The sequence below is a fragment of the Ahaetulla prasina genome, chromosome 15 (assembly GCF_028640845.1).
Source record: "Ahaetulla prasina isolate Xishuangbanna chromosome 15, ASM2864084v1, whole genome shotgun sequence".
Taxonomy (NCBI): Eukaryota; Metazoa; Chordata; class Lepidosauria; order Squamata; family Colubridae; genus Ahaetulla; species Ahaetulla prasina.
In genome coordinates this window covers 14,320,126-14,339,757 of record NC_080553.1, presented here as the reverse complement: position 1 = coordinate 14,339,757, position 19,632 = coordinate 14,320,126, and the positions used below count along the sequence as shown (strand labels likewise).

Sequence of the window (19,632 nt, the reverse complement as noted above, 5' to 3'; positions counted from 1 at the left end):
AACCTTGACCATTTCTGAACATGGATTTACTGAAAGCTTAGATAGTGAATGAGTCCTTAAATATTTCTCAGCAAGACCGAAGATAGGAGTAGATCCCTCATGCAATGAAGACATCCTGGCTCGGAAAGTTGTGGAGGCTAGTCTGTTCCTTTCCCACAATGCCCCAGTGCAATGCCGACACCAGGCATCATGGGAAATGTACACAACATGTACAAGTAAACACTAAGTTTACTTCCCCTTGAAAGTCACATTGCCAAGGTTTCCCTTCTCTTCTGGATTTGCCCCAGCTCTAAATTCTTCATCGTGAAAGACCTAAAGAACCAATCTTGACTTCAACACTTCCTCAAAAATCTTCCCCCCAAAATATGCTATGCGGTAAAATCTTGAGCTGAATCTTTCTGACACACAACATCACCTCTCTGGTTAAGAGATGGCCATCAAGTATAATTATACACCACTGGTTGGAAAGCCTCCAAGACCAGGTCAACGCTACCCTTCCCCCCACCCTCGACCCCCAGGCCCAACGTGGGAGCTCAACGCGTCCATTCAAGAGTAGGGTTGACCAGGGACATCTACAAGGAGGAAGGCTTTGAGTAAAGGCAGGTAGAGGGGTGGTCAAAAGATGGAAGGGGCTTTGTTGGGGAAGAGGGCCTCGGGCATAGGTCTACTTCAGGCACACGTAGCTTCTTGGCTATCCAAAGGAATCTCGTTGTCATGGCTGCTATCCCCATACTGACAGTAAGGAGGTATCTGTGGACCTTCGATGATCAGTAAACCTTCAGGGGACAAGGAGGCGAAGACCGTGGTAGGGTCCACTTCCGCGGGAAGTCTGAGGAGCACAAAAAGAGGGGGAAAAAATTAAATGGAAGATCTTGTTATTATTTATAATGTTATAATGTTGTTGTTGTCGCTGTTGCTGTTGTTATTATTTTATTTACACAAACTGACAGTATACACAGCAAACGAGATAATTATGCTATATTATTATTATTATTATTATTATTATTATTATTATTATTATTATTATTATTATTATTATTATTATTATTATTATTATTATTATTATTATTATCTTCCAAGTTTCAAGCAAGGTTTCTTTCGGCTTTTTTCTTGACAAAGATAGCAACAGAATTTAGATTTCTACAGATAGCGACTGTTTCCCAATTACAACCGTCGTGTAATTCATCCATGGATCAAAATCTAGGCGCTTGGCAACTGACTCGCATTTCTGACGGTCGCAGCGTCCCGGGGGGGAGGGTCACATGATCCCCTTCTTATGAACTTAACGACGGTGGCAAGAAAGATTGTTTAAAAAAAAAAGGGAGGGTGATGTCGTTTCGTTTAGCGATGGAAATTTTTGGGCTCGGTTGCGGTCGTATGCCGAGGACTACCTGTGGACTTTTCATCACTCTCATATCTTCAATAATCACGGTTATAATAAAAAAGAAAAGGAAAGAAAAGGAAGAATAGACGGGCTGCTGGAGGTTCGCAGGGGTTCGGGAGAACCTCTAGCTAAGATTCTGTGCAGTTTGGAGAACCGCCAAATCCTACTCCTGGCTGGCCCCGCCCACCTCACCCCTCCCCTCCCAGGAGTCTCCACGCGGCCCGTTTTGGATGCTGGTAAGTGCAGGGCGTGCGCAGAGGCTCGTAAAGGGCGAAAAACGGGTCTACCGGAAGATCGGGAAGACTGGAAATGGACCCATTTCTGGCCTCCAGAGAGCCTCCAGAGCCTGGGGGAGGCCGTTTTAGCCCTCCGGAGGCTCGAAGAAAGTCTCCGGAGGCCCCCCACCCTGTAATGCAGGAGGCTGACTAGGCCACGCCCACCATGGCCACGTCCACCCAGCAACCGGGCAGAGAACCTCTTGCTAAAATTTTTGAAGCCCTACCCCTGGCTAAATTATATTATTTTATATGCCCAGGATCTGCACTTCAAAAGGATAATCTGAAGTCCTCTTTCCCTTCGGACTCTCAATCTCCCGGAATTCGGGAGGATTCATTCCCGATAAAGAGGCCCGCAATCTCACCCGGGAGTGCGAACAAAAGACAACCCCTGCCTCTACGGCTTTTGATTTGATTTGTGCGACTTCACAATCTGAGACACACACACACACACACAAAAAGATAATGCCTGGGGGGGGGGGGAAAGATAAACGATCAAGAGTTGAGAGCATGGTTTAAGGTCTCGGAATGTGCTGAATTTCTGGGAACGGGTTCAACCCCCCCCAACTCCATGTGAATCTTGCCTCATGTATTTTTTTTTTTTGTGTGAGTCCAGCATTTGTGTTAATCTTCAAAGAACCAGAAAGCAAACACGGTGAAATCTTTGGGGAGACAGCCAAACTTCTTATCTACAGTTTCGGTCCTTTCTCAATGATTAATGAGGTCTCAGCAGGTACCGGGACCTTGGCTGATCTACTCTGGCCGCAGAAGCTAAACAGGATGGGTTTGTTAGTACTTTGATAAAAGATTTCTGGGAATCTTGTAGTTATAGCTACACAGGTGGAAAGAAACATCCCTGAGAAAAAAATAAATAAAAGGATATTGCCAAGGACATGTTTTGGCCACAGACCGGAAGAAGCCTTTATGGACAAAATGAATCCAAAAAATGAATCCAAAATCCCCTGACATCAAATCAACTTTCGCTTTAAAGGAGGAATGTCCCATCTGGATAATTTTAAGACTTCTGGACTTCAATTTCCCAGAATTCCCCAGGCAGCCATGTTGGCTGCCTGGGGAATTCTGGGAAGTTGAAGTCCACCGGTGTTACAAATCCCCAAGATCTGGACGTCCCTCTTTTTCCTTTCACGAAGAAAGACTTGTACAGATTTTATTTCCGTGGTTTGTTTTCCTTTCCTCCTGCTGAAGTTCGAACTTTGGATTAACTCGGAGGGAATTCTTTGGCAAGCAGGTTTGGCCAGATGCCTTTTCAAAGCGTGCCCAGTTTAACGCATCAAAGTAAACAGCAGTATGGGGGTAAGAAAATATTGCCCTAATAAGGAGCTCTTAATGAAACCCAGGATCCCACACCTATGCTGGTTTAGCTCTTTATAAATCCTTTGCTATTGTTCTACTTCAAGTTACAGCTTGAGCTAAAGATGTTGCGTAGTCTTTGACGACACACACAATCCTCATTCCTCTTGAAACACCGTTCGTAGTTGGCTGGCATTCTCTCCTATTGTCACAGGGAAATTCAGATTCGGAACATTAGAACTGAACAGAATTGGCCCAGAGATTGCTCGGACCGAGTTCAGACAACCTACCAACCGCAGCCCCGAGTTGACGAGACCACAAGAATGGGGTTTCACACACCAGGTAATAGACAAAAAGAAGTCAACAGTCCTATGGCAGCATGAAGTTATATCTTAGGACATAGAATCACAGGGCTGGAAGGGAACTTGGAGATCTTCTAGTCCAACCCCCTGCTCAAGCAGAACCACAAGAGAGGGGAGTGGGGGAAGCCATTTTCCAAGGCACCCGAAGGCCAGACAAGGAATAACGGATGGAAACTGAACAAGGAGAGATTCAACCTGGAAATAAGGAGGAATTTAAGGAGAACAATCAATCAGTGGAACAGAAGTTGCCTTTGGAAGTTGTGCGAGCTTCATCCCTGGAAGCTTTCAAGAAGAGACTGGACTGCCATCTGTCAGGAATGGTGTAGGGTCTCCTGCTTGGGTGGGGGGTTGGACTAGATGACCTACAAGGTCCCTTCCGTCTCTGTTAATCTGAATCTATCTAAGATGATCAAAGGCCTGGAGACTAAAACATATGGATGAACGGTTGCAGGAACTGGGCATGGCCAGTCTAGTGAAGAGAAGGACCAGGGGAGACGTGATAGCATCTTCCAATATTTTGAGGGGCTACCACAGAGTCAGCTTGAGCCGGGTTGGTGGGGGGTTGGACTAGATGACCCACAAGGTCTCTTCCAACTCTTGCTATTCTGACCCTTCGCTTCGCTAATCAAGCCACACCTACTCCCCTCAATCGTTCCTCATACGGGTTAATGGATATATATTTCAGAAGGCAGCGTTCCTCACCCTCATGTTTCTGCTGGAAACCAAGCCTTCCAGGGATGGTTGTGAAACCTTTAACTCTCTCCAGTAAATTTGGAAAAGCTTCATCTAAAAAACGGTGACCCCCTTTCCCTCCTCCATCCACCACCGGTCCCCTACTTTGCGGGAAGAGAGAACATTCTGGAAGGGTAAACAAGCATCTGCAAACACCATTAGGCAACAGTGCCAAAATAAGTCCGAAGAGCATGTTTGATGAGTCAGGGGTTCTCGGGTGACTCGGCAGCTGAATGTGTCCCGGCTCATCCGTCGGCTTTCTAAAATTCCCCTTCCTTCCAAGCAAACCCACAAGCAGCGTGAGGCTCAACAGATCATGTGTATTTTTTTGGGTGCCGGCCCAGCGCTGGAGTATATACAGAAAGGGTTGGAATATAAATTTTGCCGAACGGAGCAATGCGAACTGTTTAAAATTAAGCAGTGTTTCCTTTCGTTATCTCCTCTTGGTTTTTCCTCTTTTAATAATATCATATAGTAGTGGCTAAAATTGTGGAAACCTTTTGGGAAAAGTGTATTTTTGAGGTTTGATGGCTATTAACACCACTTTTTGGGGGGGGGGGAGTTTCAAGATTATCCTATTCCACTGCTGGAATGGCCTGGGAATATCCCGGATCTTAACCCACTTGAAAATCTATGGAGCCGACTAGAGAAACTTGTTAGTCAGAAGCGACCCAGCAATAAAACCCAGTTAATAGAAGCCATCCTTCAATCTTGGTTTCACATTAGAACAGCTGCAGAAATAGAAGACTCGGTTCACTCCATGGGAAGACGTTGTAAGGCCGTAATTCATGCTTAAAGGTGACCCAACTAAGTATTAACTGACATGGTGATCATTTTTATATACCTCATTTTTTTCTATGGTGATCATTTTTGCATATCTCATTTTTTTCTACGTGTTTCACTTTTTTTCTTTATGCTGTAACTGCTATTCTAATAGCAAATCCTTCATAAAAGTGATTGCATTCCATTCTTGATTCAATTTTCTTTCCATTGATATATAACTTTATGGTACTACTTGTAAAAAAAAAAGGGGTGTTATTAGCTAGTTTTAGAAAAGACTCTTTTCCCAAAATTTTTCCACCATTTTGGCCACTGCTGTAGTTTTAGATCTTAGCAATGTTTGGCTTTTTCAAAGACAGATAGTCTCTGACTTACAACGGTTTGTTTAGTGACCGTTTGAAGTTACAACGGCAATGAAAAAAAGGATTTATGACCCTTTTTCACACTTAACGACCGTTGCAGCAGCATTTCCCCATGGTCACGTGATCAAAATTCAGATGCTTGGCCACCGACTCACATTTATGACGGTTGCACTGTCCTTTTGGGATCGCCTTTTGCGACCTTCTGACAAGCCAAGTCAAGGGGAAAGCCGGATTTACACGTTACTTAAGTACAGTGATTCACTTAACAACTGTGGCAAGAAAAATCGTAAAATGGATCATAAAAACCACTTAAGCGGCTTTCTCGCTTAGCCACAGAAATGTTGGGCTCAAATTTGGCCGTTAAGTGGAGGGCTATTTGTAGGTTTGTAAATTAACGTTTGATCGTTTTGCGGTGGCCTCTATATTAGTCTAGGGAAGTTTGACAGGAATTGCTATTATTTAGGGGGGAAAAAATTTATTTATTCAGAAAATTTATATTACCGCCTATTTGCACATAGTGACTTAAGGTGGCTTATACAAATACGAAAACACCGTCCATAAAAAACAAAACTAGCAGAAGAAAATAATCAAATAATAAATTAATAAAGCAATATAATGGCCTATATTGTAATTCTGATTGCTTTAATCCAGTTCATCCCTCACTATCGTCGTATGGGCTTAGTGATTTACAAACAAATGTTTGCTTTATATTATTCTAAATATTTGATGTACTATTCTAAATATTTGATGGGAATGGCTGTAATTCGGATTGTTTTCATGTTAGCTTACGCTGGGGGTTTATGACCGAAATAAAAGGGGTTAAGGGATGACAAGATAGCAGTCTTCCAATATTTGAGGGGCTGTCAAAGAGAAGGGGAGGACAACCTATTTTTCAAAGCATCTGAGGGCAGGACAAGAAATAACAGGTAGAAAGATCATTAAAAAGAGATCCTAGCTTGAACTAAGGAAAAATTTCTTAACAATAGGTAAAGGTAAAGGTTCCCCTTGCACATATGTGCTAGTCGTTCCCGACTCTAGGGGGCGGTGCTCATCTCCGTTTCAAAGCCAAAGAGCCAGGGCTGTCCAAAGACGTCTCCGTGGTCAGGTGGCCGGCATGACTCAACGCCAAAGGCGCACGGAACGCTCTTTTCTTCCCACCAAAGGTGGTCCCTATTTTTCTACTTGCATTTTTTACCTGCTTTCGAACTGCTAGGTTGGCAGAAGCTGGGACAAGTCACAGGAGCTCACCCCGTTGCACGGCACCAGGGATTCGAACCACTGAACTGCCGACCTTTCAATCGACAAACTCAACGCCTTAGCCACTGAGCCACTGCATCACTTATTTCTTGACAATAACAACAATTAATCAGTGGAAAGACTGATGGGTGTTCCATCACTGGAAATTTTCAAGAAGAGACCAGACAACTATTTGTCCAGATAGTATAAGGTCTCCTGCCTGAAGCAGGGGGTTGGACTAGAAGACCTCCAAGATCCCTTCGAAGTCTGTTATTCTGATCTATTCTAACGCCAGTGGGCAGACCACGGGACTTTGCCACGAAAGATGGAATACGCTTTTTCACTGAGCTCCAGGAGACGATTAAGGAGGGCTTTTTAACCTTTGGTGGCAGCTAACAACAAGTGGGCACCCGATACAAAGAAATCAGGGACGCGGTGGCTTAGTGGCTAAGACGCTGAGCTTGTCGATCGAAAGGTCGGCAGTTCAGCGGTTCGAATCCCTAGTGCTGCCGTGTAATGGGGTGAGCTCCCGTGACTCGTCCCAGCTTCTGCCAACCTAGCAGTTTCGAAAGCACCTAAAAATGCAAGTAGAAAAAATAGGGACCACCTTTGGTGGGAAGGGAACAGCGTTCCGTGTGCCTTTGGCGTTGAGTCATGTCGGCCACATGACCACGGAGACGTCTTCGGACAGTGCTGTCTCTTCGGCTTTGAAACAGAGATGAGCAGCGCCCCCTAAAGTCGGGAACAACTAGCACGTATGTGCGAGGTGAACCTTTATCTTTACCTTACAAAGAAATATCAGGTGCCCAATTGAACACAGCAGTGGCGGTTGGGACAGTAGGCAATCAAGTAAGAGCAGAGAAGATGCCAGGCAGCCATTTGTCCAGAATAGTATAAGGTCTCCTGCCTCGAGCACGGGGGCTGGACTAGAAGACCTCCACGGTCCCTTCCAACCTTGTTATTCTACGTTCTATCTTCACGTTCTAGAATGTGAAAACTGAGTCCACACGAGAAGTTTGGTTCGGTTTGGTGTGAAGTAGGTCACCGACGGTCTTGCGTCATGAGCTCACGGGCTGCTTAAATTCGGGTCCTCAAACAGAGAGGATGCTAACTTGGTTCCTGCCCGGTGACCAAGAGAAAAGCTATAGAGAGTTCCTTCGATGAGAGGAAGATCTCAATTTAGCTGCCCATCCTGCAAATTGTTGCTCAATGACAGCATCTTGATTAGTCAGCGATGGACAGGGAGAGACCATTCATGGTTGGTGAAAGGTCAGGAGGATTTGGTGACACCCGGGCTTCAAATGACCCCCACCTCCCCTGCTACAGGTAGTCCTCGACGTACCCTGGTCCATTTAGTGACCATCTGAAGTGACAACGGCACTGAACAAAGTGTTGTTTCACATTTAACGATTATGTTATCGACCGAAGAGGTTGTAAAAAAATGCTTTTAAAAGCCTCTGACGATCAGGCAACTCAGCTGGGATCGCCAGAGCCTTTCAAAAGCATTTTCCAATTCACTTAAGAACGGCTGTGATTCGCTTAACAGCCGAGGCAAAAACCAAAGGTTATAAAATTGGGTGCGACTCAACTAACAACCGCCTTACTTAACAACAGGCGTTCTCGTCCCAGTTGTGATCGTAAGTCAAGGACCACTGTATGATCTTAGGGGTGACAGGAGTATCAGTGCTCCACTATCTCAGGGGCTTCCACAAAGAAGAGGGAGTCAAGCTATTCTCCAAAGCACCTGAGGGTAGAACAAGAAGCAACGGGTGGAAACTAATCAAGGGGAGAAGCAAATTAGAACTAAGGAGGAATTTCCTGACAGTGAGAACAATTAACCACTGGAACAACTTGCCACAAGAAGTTATAGTTGCTCCATCACTGGAGGTTTTTAAGAAAAGATTGAACAGCCACCTGTCTGAAGTTGTACATACTTCCTTGGGCAGGTGGCTGAACGGTTGCAGAAACTGGGACTTATTTAATGACGCTAAGGATTAGGGGGTGACATGATAGCAGTGTTCCAATATTTGGGGGGCTGCCCCAAAGAAGAGGGAGTCAAGCTATTCTCCAAAACACCTGAGGGTAGAACAAGGAGCAACGGGTGGAAGCAACTTAGAACTAAGGAGGAATTTCCTGACAGTGAGAACAATTAACCAGTGGAACAACTTGCCACAAGAAGTTATGGGTGCTCCATCAAGAAAAGATTGGACCTGTCTGAAGTTGTATATACTTCCTTGGGCAGGTGGCTGAACGGTTGCAGAAACTGGGACTTATTTAATGACGCTAAGGATTAGGGGGTGACATGATAGCAGTGTTCCAATATTTGAGGGGCTGCCCCAAAGAAGAGGGAGTCAAGCTGTTCTCCAAAGCACTTGAAGGCAGCACAAGAAACAACGGTGGAAACTAATCAAGGGAGAAGCAAATTAGAACTAAGGAGGAATTTCCTGACAGTGAGAACAATTAACCACTGGAACAACTTGCCAAGAAGTTATAGTTGCTCCATCACTGGAGGTTTTAAGAAAGATTGAACAGCCACCTGTCTGAAGTTGTACATACTTCCTTGGGCAGGTGGCTGAGCAGTTGCAGAAACTGGGACTTATTTAATGACGCTAAGGATTAGGGGGTGACATGATAGCAGTGTTCCAATATTTGGGGGGCTGCCCCAAAGAAGAGGGAGTCAAGCTATTCTCCAAAACACCTGAGGGTAGAACAAGGAGCAACGGGTGGAAGCAACTTAGAACTAAGGAGGAATTTCCTGACAGTGAGAACAATTAACCAGTGGAACAACTTGCCACAAGAAGTTATGGGTGCTCCATCAAGAAAAGATTGGACCTGTCTGAAGTTGTATATACTTCCTTGGGCAGGTGGCTGAACGGTTGCAGAAACTGGGACTTATTTAATGACGCTAAGGATTAGGGGGTGACATGATAGCAGTGTTCCAATATTTGAGGGGCTGCCCCAAAGAAGAGGGAGTCAAGCTGTTCTCCAAAGCACTTGAAGGCAGCACAAGAAACAACGGGTGGAAACTAATCAAGGAGAGAAGCAAACTGGAACTAAAGAGAAATTTTCTATCAGTTAGAACAATTAATCAGTGGAACAACTTGCCTCCAGAAGTTGCGAATGCTCCAACACTGGAAGTTTTTAAGAAGATGTTGGATAACCGTTTGTCTGGAGTGGTGTAGGGTTTCCTGCCTGAGAAACGGGCTGGACTAGAAGACCTCCAAGGTCCCTTCCACCTCTGCTATTCTAATTCTAATTCAAACCTTTGTTGTCTTGAAGAGGAAAAAACGGGGGAGGGGGTTGTGATAAGGATGAGTAAGGGGGGAAGGAAAGCTTGCATTTCAGACGCATTCCTTTGCTAGAACGTCAGTAAATTAACTTAACTCCGTGGGTAGCTGGGACATACCTAACCCAGATTGAAATGAAAGATGAACCCAAGGATCCTGTTTCTTTGGAGCGCTGGCAAGGGCTACTAGGAATGAGTAACTTTCACGCTGAAAGAGTAGGCGAGGAAGCCACCTACTTTTGACATTGGTATTTGGGGATTAAACTTGATGTTTGCATGGGGTTTAAACTGGGGGATTCTGGGATTTGAAGTCCCCGCCTCTCAACATTGTCACCGTTGGGAAACACCACTCTGACTTAACATGTTAAAAAAGGTGTTGTTTTTTTAAATCACCCATGGCTGAACTCGGAGCCATTAGAAAGAAGTGATCTTAAAAACTCAGAAACACTTACTGGATTTTCTTGGTGAAATTCTTGGAAACGATTCCTCCTTCTGCTTGTTGCTCTTCATGTTTACCTGGTGAAAGAAAGAAAGAAAGTTAGAAAGAAAGAAAGAAAGAAAGAAAGAAAGAAAGAAAGGAAGGAAGGAAGGAAGGAAGGAAGGAAGGAAGGAAGGAGAGAGAGGGGAGAGAGAGGGAGAGAAAGAGAGAGAGAGAGAGAGAGGGAGGGAGGAAGTTGGGTTGAGAGAGAGGGACTGGGCCCAAATGGCTTTCATGGAACTAGAACTCACCATCTCCTGGTGATTGTTCCAAAGTCACCCAGCCAGCTTTCATACCTAAGGTAGGACTAGAACTCACTGTCTCCTGGTGATTGGCTCAAAGTCACCTAGCTGGCTTTCATGCCTAAGGCAGGACTAGAACTCACCATCTCCTGGTGATTGTTCGAAAGTCACCTAGCTGGCTTTCATGCCTAAATTGGGACTAGAACTCACTGACTCTTGGTGATTGGCTCAAAGTTACCCAGCCAGCTTTCATGGCTAAGGTGGGACTAGAACTCACCGTCTCCTGGTTCCTAGCCTGTTGCTTTAACCACTAAATTAAACTTGCTTTCCTTCTTTTGATGACATCTATCTTTAGAATTCTTGCCCCCTTAAAGAATGCGAACTCTGCTTTTTAAATTTTTTATTAACACTGTTTGAAATCCCCTGGCCTGAAACTTTAATTACTCATATTGAATTCTTAAAGTTTTATTATCATCTGTCTCTCATTTATTACACGCTACCCATTCTTGACTAACGGTCAAGATATAAATATTAGTAGAAACATGAAATAAACATCCTATTCTCTCAAGAAATTGTGTTTGATCCGTTAAAACATTTTCTGGATTTGGTTAATCCTGGAACTTTGGATGAAGTCAAAATTGTGACGTTGCATAGCGTGCACACAGCCGAATTTATAGCTAGTTAACCCTGGTTTACTAGAGTTATTTAAAAATGAAATTCACTGGGTGCCCTCCAGCATCTCACCACTCTAGTCCTCAGTGAGGTTGTGAGGCTAAAAGAACTACCCTTATCACCAAGGACAAATAAATGTAGGTTACATAAGGAAAACTGGGCTATCCAAAGAAGGGATAGCTTTATTTTATTTATCACATTTTAAGTAGTTTTGCACCACTTTGCCTTAAAAATAAATCGCCTTCTATTTGGATGCTAATTTTCTGTGCATAAAAATATATATATATTTTCCAAGGAAGCGTAACAGATTGCGAATTTTCCTCTGCAGGCAATCGAAATAGCCGCTTCCATCTAACTAAACCCCTGTCCTTCGAAGAAATCTATTTCAACTGAAATTTGATGCCACGAAAGAAAATAGAGTTATAAAATACTGTATATGTTGCACTGGGGGCTATAGCACTAATGGCTGATAATGGGTAACATTTGGCGTTCGCAACCTGGCTCCTGTTTTTAAGGGCCTGTAGCTTTAAAATGCAGCGTTTTAAAAAAAAATTGCATTATATAAATTTTAAATGCTAATGTTGCAGCCTCCTACAAATGGACTTTTCTTCCTGCTTAGGATTGTTTTTTTAGGGAAAATGTGAGCTCACAATTTCATTTAAAAAAGGCTCATTCCCTCCAGCATTAAAATTCTGCCTGGTTTTATATATTTTAACCTATTTGTACCTTTACCACTGCCAACAGGAAGAAGGAGAAGGGGAAGGAGGAGGAGGAGGAGGAGGAGGAGGAGGAGGAGGAGGAACAGAAAGGAAGGAGAAGGAAGACAGGAAGAAAGTAGAGAAGAAGCAATCGATAGAAAAAGAAAAGAGGAGGAAGGAAGTATAAGGAAGAAAAGTAGAAAGAAGGAGATAGAAGGAAGAGGGAAGACGAGAAGGAAATAGAAAAAGAGAAGGAGGAGAAAGACAGAGAATGTAGGAAGAAGAAGAGAAATAGTAAAAATAGGAGAGGGAAGAAAAAAGAATAGGAGGTGGAGGAGGAGGAGGAGGAGGAGGAGGAACAAGAAAAAGGAAAGGAAGAGGAAAAAGAGAAGGAGGGAGAAGTTAAGTAGAAGAAAGGGGCAAGGAAGGAGAAGGAAGACAGGTAGAAGGTAGAGAAGAAGCAATAGATAAAAAAAGAAAAGAGGAGGAAGGAGGAAGGAAGTAGAAGGAAGAAAAGTAGAAAGAATGAGATAGAAGGAAGGGGGAAGAAAATAGAAAAAGAGGAGGAGAAGGACAGAGACTGTAGGAAGAAGAAGGAAAATAGTAAAAATAGGAGAGGGAAGAAAAAAAGAGTAGGAGATAGGAGGAGAAGGAAAAGGAAATAGAAAAAGGAAGAGGAAAAAGAGAAGTGAAGTAGAAGAAAGGGTCAAGGAAGGAGAAAGGAGAGAAAGAGATAGGAGGAAAAACGAGGAGAAGAGAAGGAAATAGAAAAAGAAGAAAGAGGAAAGGGCAGCGAAGTTAGGAAGAACAAGGAAGGGAGCAAGGAAGACAGAAGGAGGACAAGTAGTAGGAGAAGGAAATAGTGGGGGGGGGAGGAGGAGAGGAAGGAAGAAGGAGGAGGAGGAGGAGGAGGAGAAGAAGAAGAAGAAGAAGAAGAAGAAGAAGAAGAAGAAGAAGAAGAAGAAGAAGAAGAAAGAGCAGCTTTTCCTAGTCATTGCTACCCCTCAATGGCGGCTGAAGCTCTAAAAACCAACCCAGTCACCATGATACACGTTGGCAGGCTGAGATTCCGGGAACAGCTGCAGTCTGAGGTAGCACTATAAACACCGAGAAACTGTGCCCGGAATGGCATTCACGGGCAAGAATGGGGGCTGCTGGCAGATGGCCAGGTTCTCTTTTCCTCCCTGCCAGCTTCTGGGCATGACGCAAAAGAGCAAGAGGCAAAAAAAAAAGAAGAAGAATGAAAGCAAAAGCTGGGTTTTTCCAAATATTCCTTTGCATTTGTGGGTGGAGAAACTGGGGTACAGACAGGGGGCAGCCTTTAAGGCCCCCCCACCCCAGAGATCTCTAGGAGGAGAGATACAATAAATATAAATTACCTTGTAGAGGAGATAGGCGGCATAAGCATGTAATACATAAATAAATGGAAAATAAAGATGTATGTATGAATGTATATATGTATGTATGTAACTATGTATCTACGTATCTATTTATCTATGTATGTATGGAAATAGAGAGAGAAAGAGAAATATGATGGATAGACTGATGATAGATAGATAGATAGATAGATAGATAGATAGATAGATAGATAGATAGATAGATAGATAGATGGATGGATGGATGGATAGATGGTGTATGGGGAATAGATTATATTTGATAGATAGATAGATAGATAGATAGATAGATAGATGGATGGATGGATGGATGGATGGATGGATGGATGGATGGATGGAGGGAGGGAGGGATGGATGGAGGGATGGATGGATGGAGGGATGGATGGATGGATAGATAGATAGCTAGATGGATAGACGGATGGATGGATGGATAGATGGTGTATGGGGAATAGATTATATATGATAGATAGATAGATAGATAGATAGATAGATAGATAGATAGATAGATAGATAGATAGATAGATAGAATGGGGCTGTGTTTCTTCTAATTCAGGGGTCTCCAACCTTGGCAACTTTAAGACTTGTGGACTTCAACTCCCAGAATTCCAGCAAAGCTGGCTGAGGAACTCTGGGAGTTGAAGTCCACAAGTCCAGGGATGGGCTGCTGGGGGTTTGCAGAATCTAACTAAGATTCTGTGCAGTTTGGAGAACCCCCAAACTGGCTGGCCCCTCCCACCCCCTCCCAGGAGTCCTCATGCGGCCCGTTTTGGATGCACGTAAGTGCAGGATGCGCATGGAGGCTCAGGGAAGGCGAAAAATGGGCCGACCGGAAGTTCAGGAAGGCCGGAAACAGACCCATTTCTGGTATCTGGAGGGCCTCCAGAGCCTGGGGAGGCCGTTTTTGCCCTCCGGGAAACTCAATGAAAGCCTCCAGAGCCCGGAGAAGGCAAAAACACCTCCCCCTCCTGTGGTGCAGGAGGCCGACTAGGCCACGCCCACCATGACCACACCCACGTTTACCCAGCAACTGGGCAGAGAACCCCTTGCTCAAATTTTTGAAGCCCACCCCTGCACAAGTCTTAAAGTAGCCAAGGTTGGAGACCCCTGTTCTAACTGACTCTAATCTGGCCATTCAAATTCAGCGCCATCGGAAGGATCAATTCCAACACGACAGCTAAATTCCACTCAGGAAGCCACCCTCTGCATTGTGACTTTGTATAGCCCTTAATATTAATCACAATGAGACGCGGTGGCTCAAGGGCTAGGACGCTGAGCATGTTGACCGAAAGGTCGGCAGTTCAGCAGTTCAAATCCCTACTGCCACGTAACGGGGTGAGCTCCCGTGACTTGTCTCAGCTTCTGCCAACCTAGCAGTTCGAAAGCAGGTAAAAAATGCAAGTAGAAAAATAGGGACCGCCTTTGGTGGGAAGGGAACAGCGTTCCGTGCGCCTTTGGCATTGAGTCATGCCGGCCACATGACCACAGAGACGTCCTCGGACGGCGCTGGCTCTTCGGCTTTGGAACGGAGATGAGCACCGCCCCCTAGAGTCGGGAACGACTAGCACAGATGTGCGAGGGGAACCTTTACCTTTAATATTAATCACATTTAAATGTCACACAAGCTTAACCAGGGTTCAGAAGTTGTTTCTTTTTTTACACTGGGATCCCGCAACCAGATGTGGAGAGGTGAGGAAGAGAGGGTGAGGTGAGAAGTGGTAGCGAAACATCAATTTTAATTGATGAACATAGTAAGTATCCATAAACACAACCAACATAAACAAAAACTCTTGGGTGGGGGGGCGTCCCTTGCTAATTTTTAAAAACGGGAGAAAAAAAAGTTCAAGAAAGAGTGACCGAGAAAGAAAGAAAGAAAGAAAGAAAGAAAAGAGTTAGAGAGAGAGAGAGAGAAAGAGAGAGAGAAAGAAAGAAAGAAAGAAAGAAAGAAAGAAAGAAAGAAAGAAAGAAAGAAAGAGAAGGGCAACGGATTCAGTTGTTGGTGGATCGTAAGATGAGGCAAAAATCAGGCGTGATAAATAAAAGAATGGATCCATTTTACAGATGGGGAAACCGAGACTGAGAGGGGGAAAAAAAAGCAATTGGCAATGTTGAATGGCACTTTGCCTTCAAAATATCACCTGTGTTGAATAAATACGATGCATAACTACCTAAGCCTACAGAGAGAGATAAAGTTAAGAAGACCAAAAAACAAAACAAAAAAGTAGTATTATTTTTGGATCATTTTCTTAAGAGAAGAATACTTGCCTCAGATTTCTTTCAACACCCAATACTCTCTGTGGTCAAAGGAGTTACCTAACCAGAAAAATCACACATGTTGTCTAATCACACAAACACTGGATTAAACAACTGAAAGGACAAAGTTGGGCCTTGTCCGCACAGTTTTAGAAACTTAACCGCGCGACCGGTTTCGCATCGTCACGTCCCAGTTCGTGCCAAGTTTGTTAGTTTTTAACCTCCCTCAAATTTGATTAATCACGGGTTTTCTTTTTAAAAATAGACAAGGGGCCCGCTTGTTCTAAAAGCTTATTTCGGGCCAGGGCATAGCAAGAAGTACATTCGGGATCTTTCTCATTTGTTGTGAGTTTTTTAAACAGCAAAAGTCACGTATTTGTGACTTGCAAAAAAAGTCGGGGAAGAGTGAAATGAATTAAAAAGAATTAATATTTTCCACTGTTTCCTTTCGTTATATCCAATTAATATAGTCATTACATACTCATACTCATACATATGCTTATATATTGTACAATTATTTCATGCTTATGCTTATATATACTGTGTGACAAATAAATACAAATAAATTAAATAAATAAATTAAAAAAGTCAAAAGGGCAGCTCTAAAAATGTCTGTCTCCTTTTTAATATGCTTTACACCACTGTTATTATTTCATCCAGATTTTTTTTTTTAAAGGAAAAAGCCATAATCTCTCCTGGGAGGCTTTCAAGATTCTGTTATTCTCTGTGATTTATTAACTAAACCAAAATTGGCTGGGTTTTAGAGACAAATACACTGAGCTATATTAACCAGGGTTAATGTCAGGCCTGTGCTCTCACACAAGCCCCTAAAGCTTGAATTTTGCAAAATTTCTCATTAGCTTCTTTTAATCACAAGAGCCCATGTGGTCTAGGGCAGAAGGTTCTAGACTAGGAATGGGAAGATCTAGGTCTTCCTCTGGGCACAGAAGCTCCCTGGAGGATTTTGATGCGCTCCCTCTCTCAGTCCAAAAGCCCGTGGTCTAGGGGAGAAGGTTCTAAACTAGGAATGGGAAGATCTAGGTTCTCCTTTGGGCACAGAAGCCCAAGGGGTCCAGTGGAGAAGGTTCTGGACCAGGAGCAAAGAACCCTGGAATGAACTGCCTCCGAGGATACGTCAACTTCCTGATCTCCAGACCTTTCGCCGCGAGCTAAAGACCTTTCTGTTCCATCGTGCAGGGCTGGCTTAATGAAGTTTTTTTTATTGGGGTTTTAATATAGTTTTATTATAATTCTTTCAGCCTTTAATTTAATTAGTTTTTAAATGCTTTCTAAACTTTTTGATTTGTACTTTTTACCATGGCTGTGAACCGCCCTGAGTCCTTCGGGAGAAGGGCGGTATATAAATTAAATAAATAAATAAATAAACCCCAAGATTCTGGTCCACCATGAGAAGTTCCCTATGAGATTTTGAGCCAGTCCCTCCATCTCTGCCCCAAACCAAGATGGTCCAATGATGAAGATCCTAGACTAGGAGTAGAGAAACTTGGGTTCTAGTCTTCCCCTGGTCATAGAAGCTGACTGGATGATTTTGAGGGACAGTTCCTCTTTCTCAACCTAGAAGAACTGCTGGATTAGGAGCAGTCCTAATCCTAATCCTGCTTTAGGTATGGAATTCCTGGGGACTTTAGGCCCTTCGCTCTCGCTCTCTTGCAGCCAAAAACCAGACTGGTATAGAAGGTTCTGGACTAGCAACCAAAAGACTCCAGTTCAAATCCCCTCTCAGCTAAGGACACCAACCTCCAGCCTGACCAGTGAGTTGGACTAGAAGACCACCAAAGGTCCCTTTCAACTCTTAGTATTCCATGTTCGACATCCATCCTTGGCCGCTTTGAGACCTGTGGACTTCAATTCCCAGAATTCCCCAGCCAGCCAAGCAACCTGTGCTGGCTGGGGAATTCTGGGAGTTGAAGTCCCCAAGTGGCCAACATTCTTGTATGTTCTGGCCATCTTTTTTGTCTCAGCCTCGCTGGGTTGTCTCTTGCCTCCAAAAGTTGTGAATGCTTCAACACTGGAAGTAACAATAACAGTAGCAGAGTTGGAAGGGACCTTGGAGGTCATTTAGTCCAACCCACTGCTCACGCAGGAGACTAGGGATTCGAACCGCCGAACTGACGACCTTTCCGATCGACAAGCTCCGGGTCTTAGCCGCTGAGCCACCTAGTCGCTTTTTAAAAAAAGTTTTTTTAAAAAAGTTTTTAAGGGGAGATTGGATAACCATTTGTCTGAAGTGGTGTTGGGTTTCCTCCTGCCTAAGCAGCGGGTTGGACTAGAAGACCTCCAAGGTCCCCTTCCAACTTTTGTTATTCTGTACTGTGTCATTGTGACTTTATGGGAGGAAGACCACAACCTCCCTTCGAGCTCCTTGAACAATCGGATTCTTCCTTTAATTGCTAGTGTTAATCTACTCATTTCTGCACAGTCTAATATTTTCTTAATCACATATATTATAACATATGGGGGGGGGCCCGCGTTATTTGATCATTGGTTAGAAAATGAATGTGGCTAAAAAGTATAAAATTAAATAATCTAGGAAGAGAAAGGTTACAACAGGAAATACGTTAAGTTGTAATGTCAAAATAAGAACAGATGTATATAAAGAATTCGATGTTAAGCTAGAATTATTACGGCACAAAAAATTTGTACTCGGACGATACACTAATGAACAATGAAATGTGGACGATAAAGATAAAGACAATAAAAAAGAGGAAAAAAGGAGAATATATAAAGCAGATGGCATGGAACTGACATGTAAAAAGAAAACACATATTATGTGTTTATGTTTGTGTTGCGTTGTTGTAATAAAACTAATAACAACTTTTTATCGAGAGCAATGAAATGTTTGTTTTAAAGGGGAAAAAATTAAAAAACAAACTTTTACAGAAGAAGAAGAAGAAGAAGAAGAAGAAGAAGAAGAAGAAGAAGAAGAAGAAGAAGAAGAAGAAGAAGAAGAAGAAGAAGAAGAAGAAGAAGAAGAAGCCCCTACAACCAAAACCAACCCTCACACAAACAACACAACACAACCAAGAGAGACACAATCATCAAACCCAACCACAAATGGTTTTTCCTCACCTGACACTTCCACGTAACCTTCCTTGGTCTTGACCGAGAGCTCTTCGGGTTTAAAACTCTGCACGTTGACGCAGACTTTCCAGGGCTCGCCCGAAAAAGTCGGGGGGCTGGATGATCCAAAGGGACTCCCTTCGGGGTGAGCCCCAAAACGAGAACCGTACCCCGGAGGGGAGAACCCACTGCTCCGGACCATCCCTGACCTCAAAGGGCTGGGCCAGCCTGCGGTGAGGGGCGAGCGAGCCCAATCCGGCCAGTTGGCGGTTAGATCCCCAGGAAAAGGTGACATATTAAAGTCATCGTCCAGAAGCCGAGAGGACAAGCCGGATTCCCTGAAGGGATCTCTTAGATTCCGATGCCGGCCAGGGTAGCAGGAGAAAGGGATCTGGTTGTCAGCCATCCTGGGAGAGAGATTCAGCGGGAGGAAACTAAAAGCAGAATCACAAAAAGAAAAGAGAGAGAGGAAGGAAAAGTTTTCCAACAGGTGCAGAGTTCAAAAAATATCTTCCGACTTTGCTGCTCGGTCGGGATGAAAAATAAAATCTGCTCGCCGCCTTCTTGCTCAATCAAATCAAATCAACCACCAACCAGCCTGAATATATATTTTTTTTCCTCCCCAGAAGTTTTTCAGAAGTCCCAAACTGAGCCAACGAAACTTTTTTAAGTTCAGAAAGAAAAAAAAAGCCACTTGGATGAGAAGCGAAACGTCTTCAAGGAAAAGAAAAAAAACCAAAAAAATCCAACCGGTCTTTTTTTTTTTAATAAAGAACCTTTGGGATTCAAGAATCAACCCCTCCCCAAATGAAAACAAAACAAAAAAAGGAATAAAAAGAATTTAAAAAAAAATCAAGCACCAGGTTTCCCTTTTTTGCTCCGGATTGAAACCTCCCCTGGTGCCACACTCTTGTGCCAGACCAGGAGCTTAAATAAACCGGCTTGAACCAGCCGAGAAACTTCGCTAAACTTCCAAACTCTGCCCACCCCCTATTTATAAGCAAGGCTCCAGTGCTGAGGAGGGTGGGGGTGGCTGGTGGATTGGCAGAAAGGGGGGGAGAGGAGAGGAGGAGGAGGAGGAGGAGGAGG

The 19,632-nt window shown here is 43.7% G+C and overlaps 1 protein-coding gene across 2 annotated transcripts; it reads right to left on the bottom strand.

Annotated features, from left to right (window-relative positions):
- Nucleotides 1–226: 226 nt before the first annotated feature.
- Nucleotides 227–19,594, bottom strand: HSPB8 (heat shock protein family B (small) member 8). Of its 2 annotated transcripts, XM_058158603.1 has the most exons (4): nt 19,404–19,594; nt 18,553–18,977; nt 10,181–10,244; nt 227–829 (listed from the first exon to the last, which is right to left on the bottom strand). In XM_058158603.1, exons 2-4 carry the CDS (start codon nt 18,947–18,949, stop codon nt 670–672), a joined length of 621 nt encoding a protein of 206 aa, XP_058014586.1. In that variant the 5' UTR covers nt 18,950–18,977; nt 19,404–19,594; the 3' UTR covers nt 227–669. The 2 variants fall into 2 exon arrangements, with proteins under 2 accessions (XP_058014586.1, XP_058014584.1); XM_058158601.1 differs by having other exon boundaries at nt 18,553–19,591.
- Nucleotides 19,595–19,632: the final 38 nt, after the last annotated feature.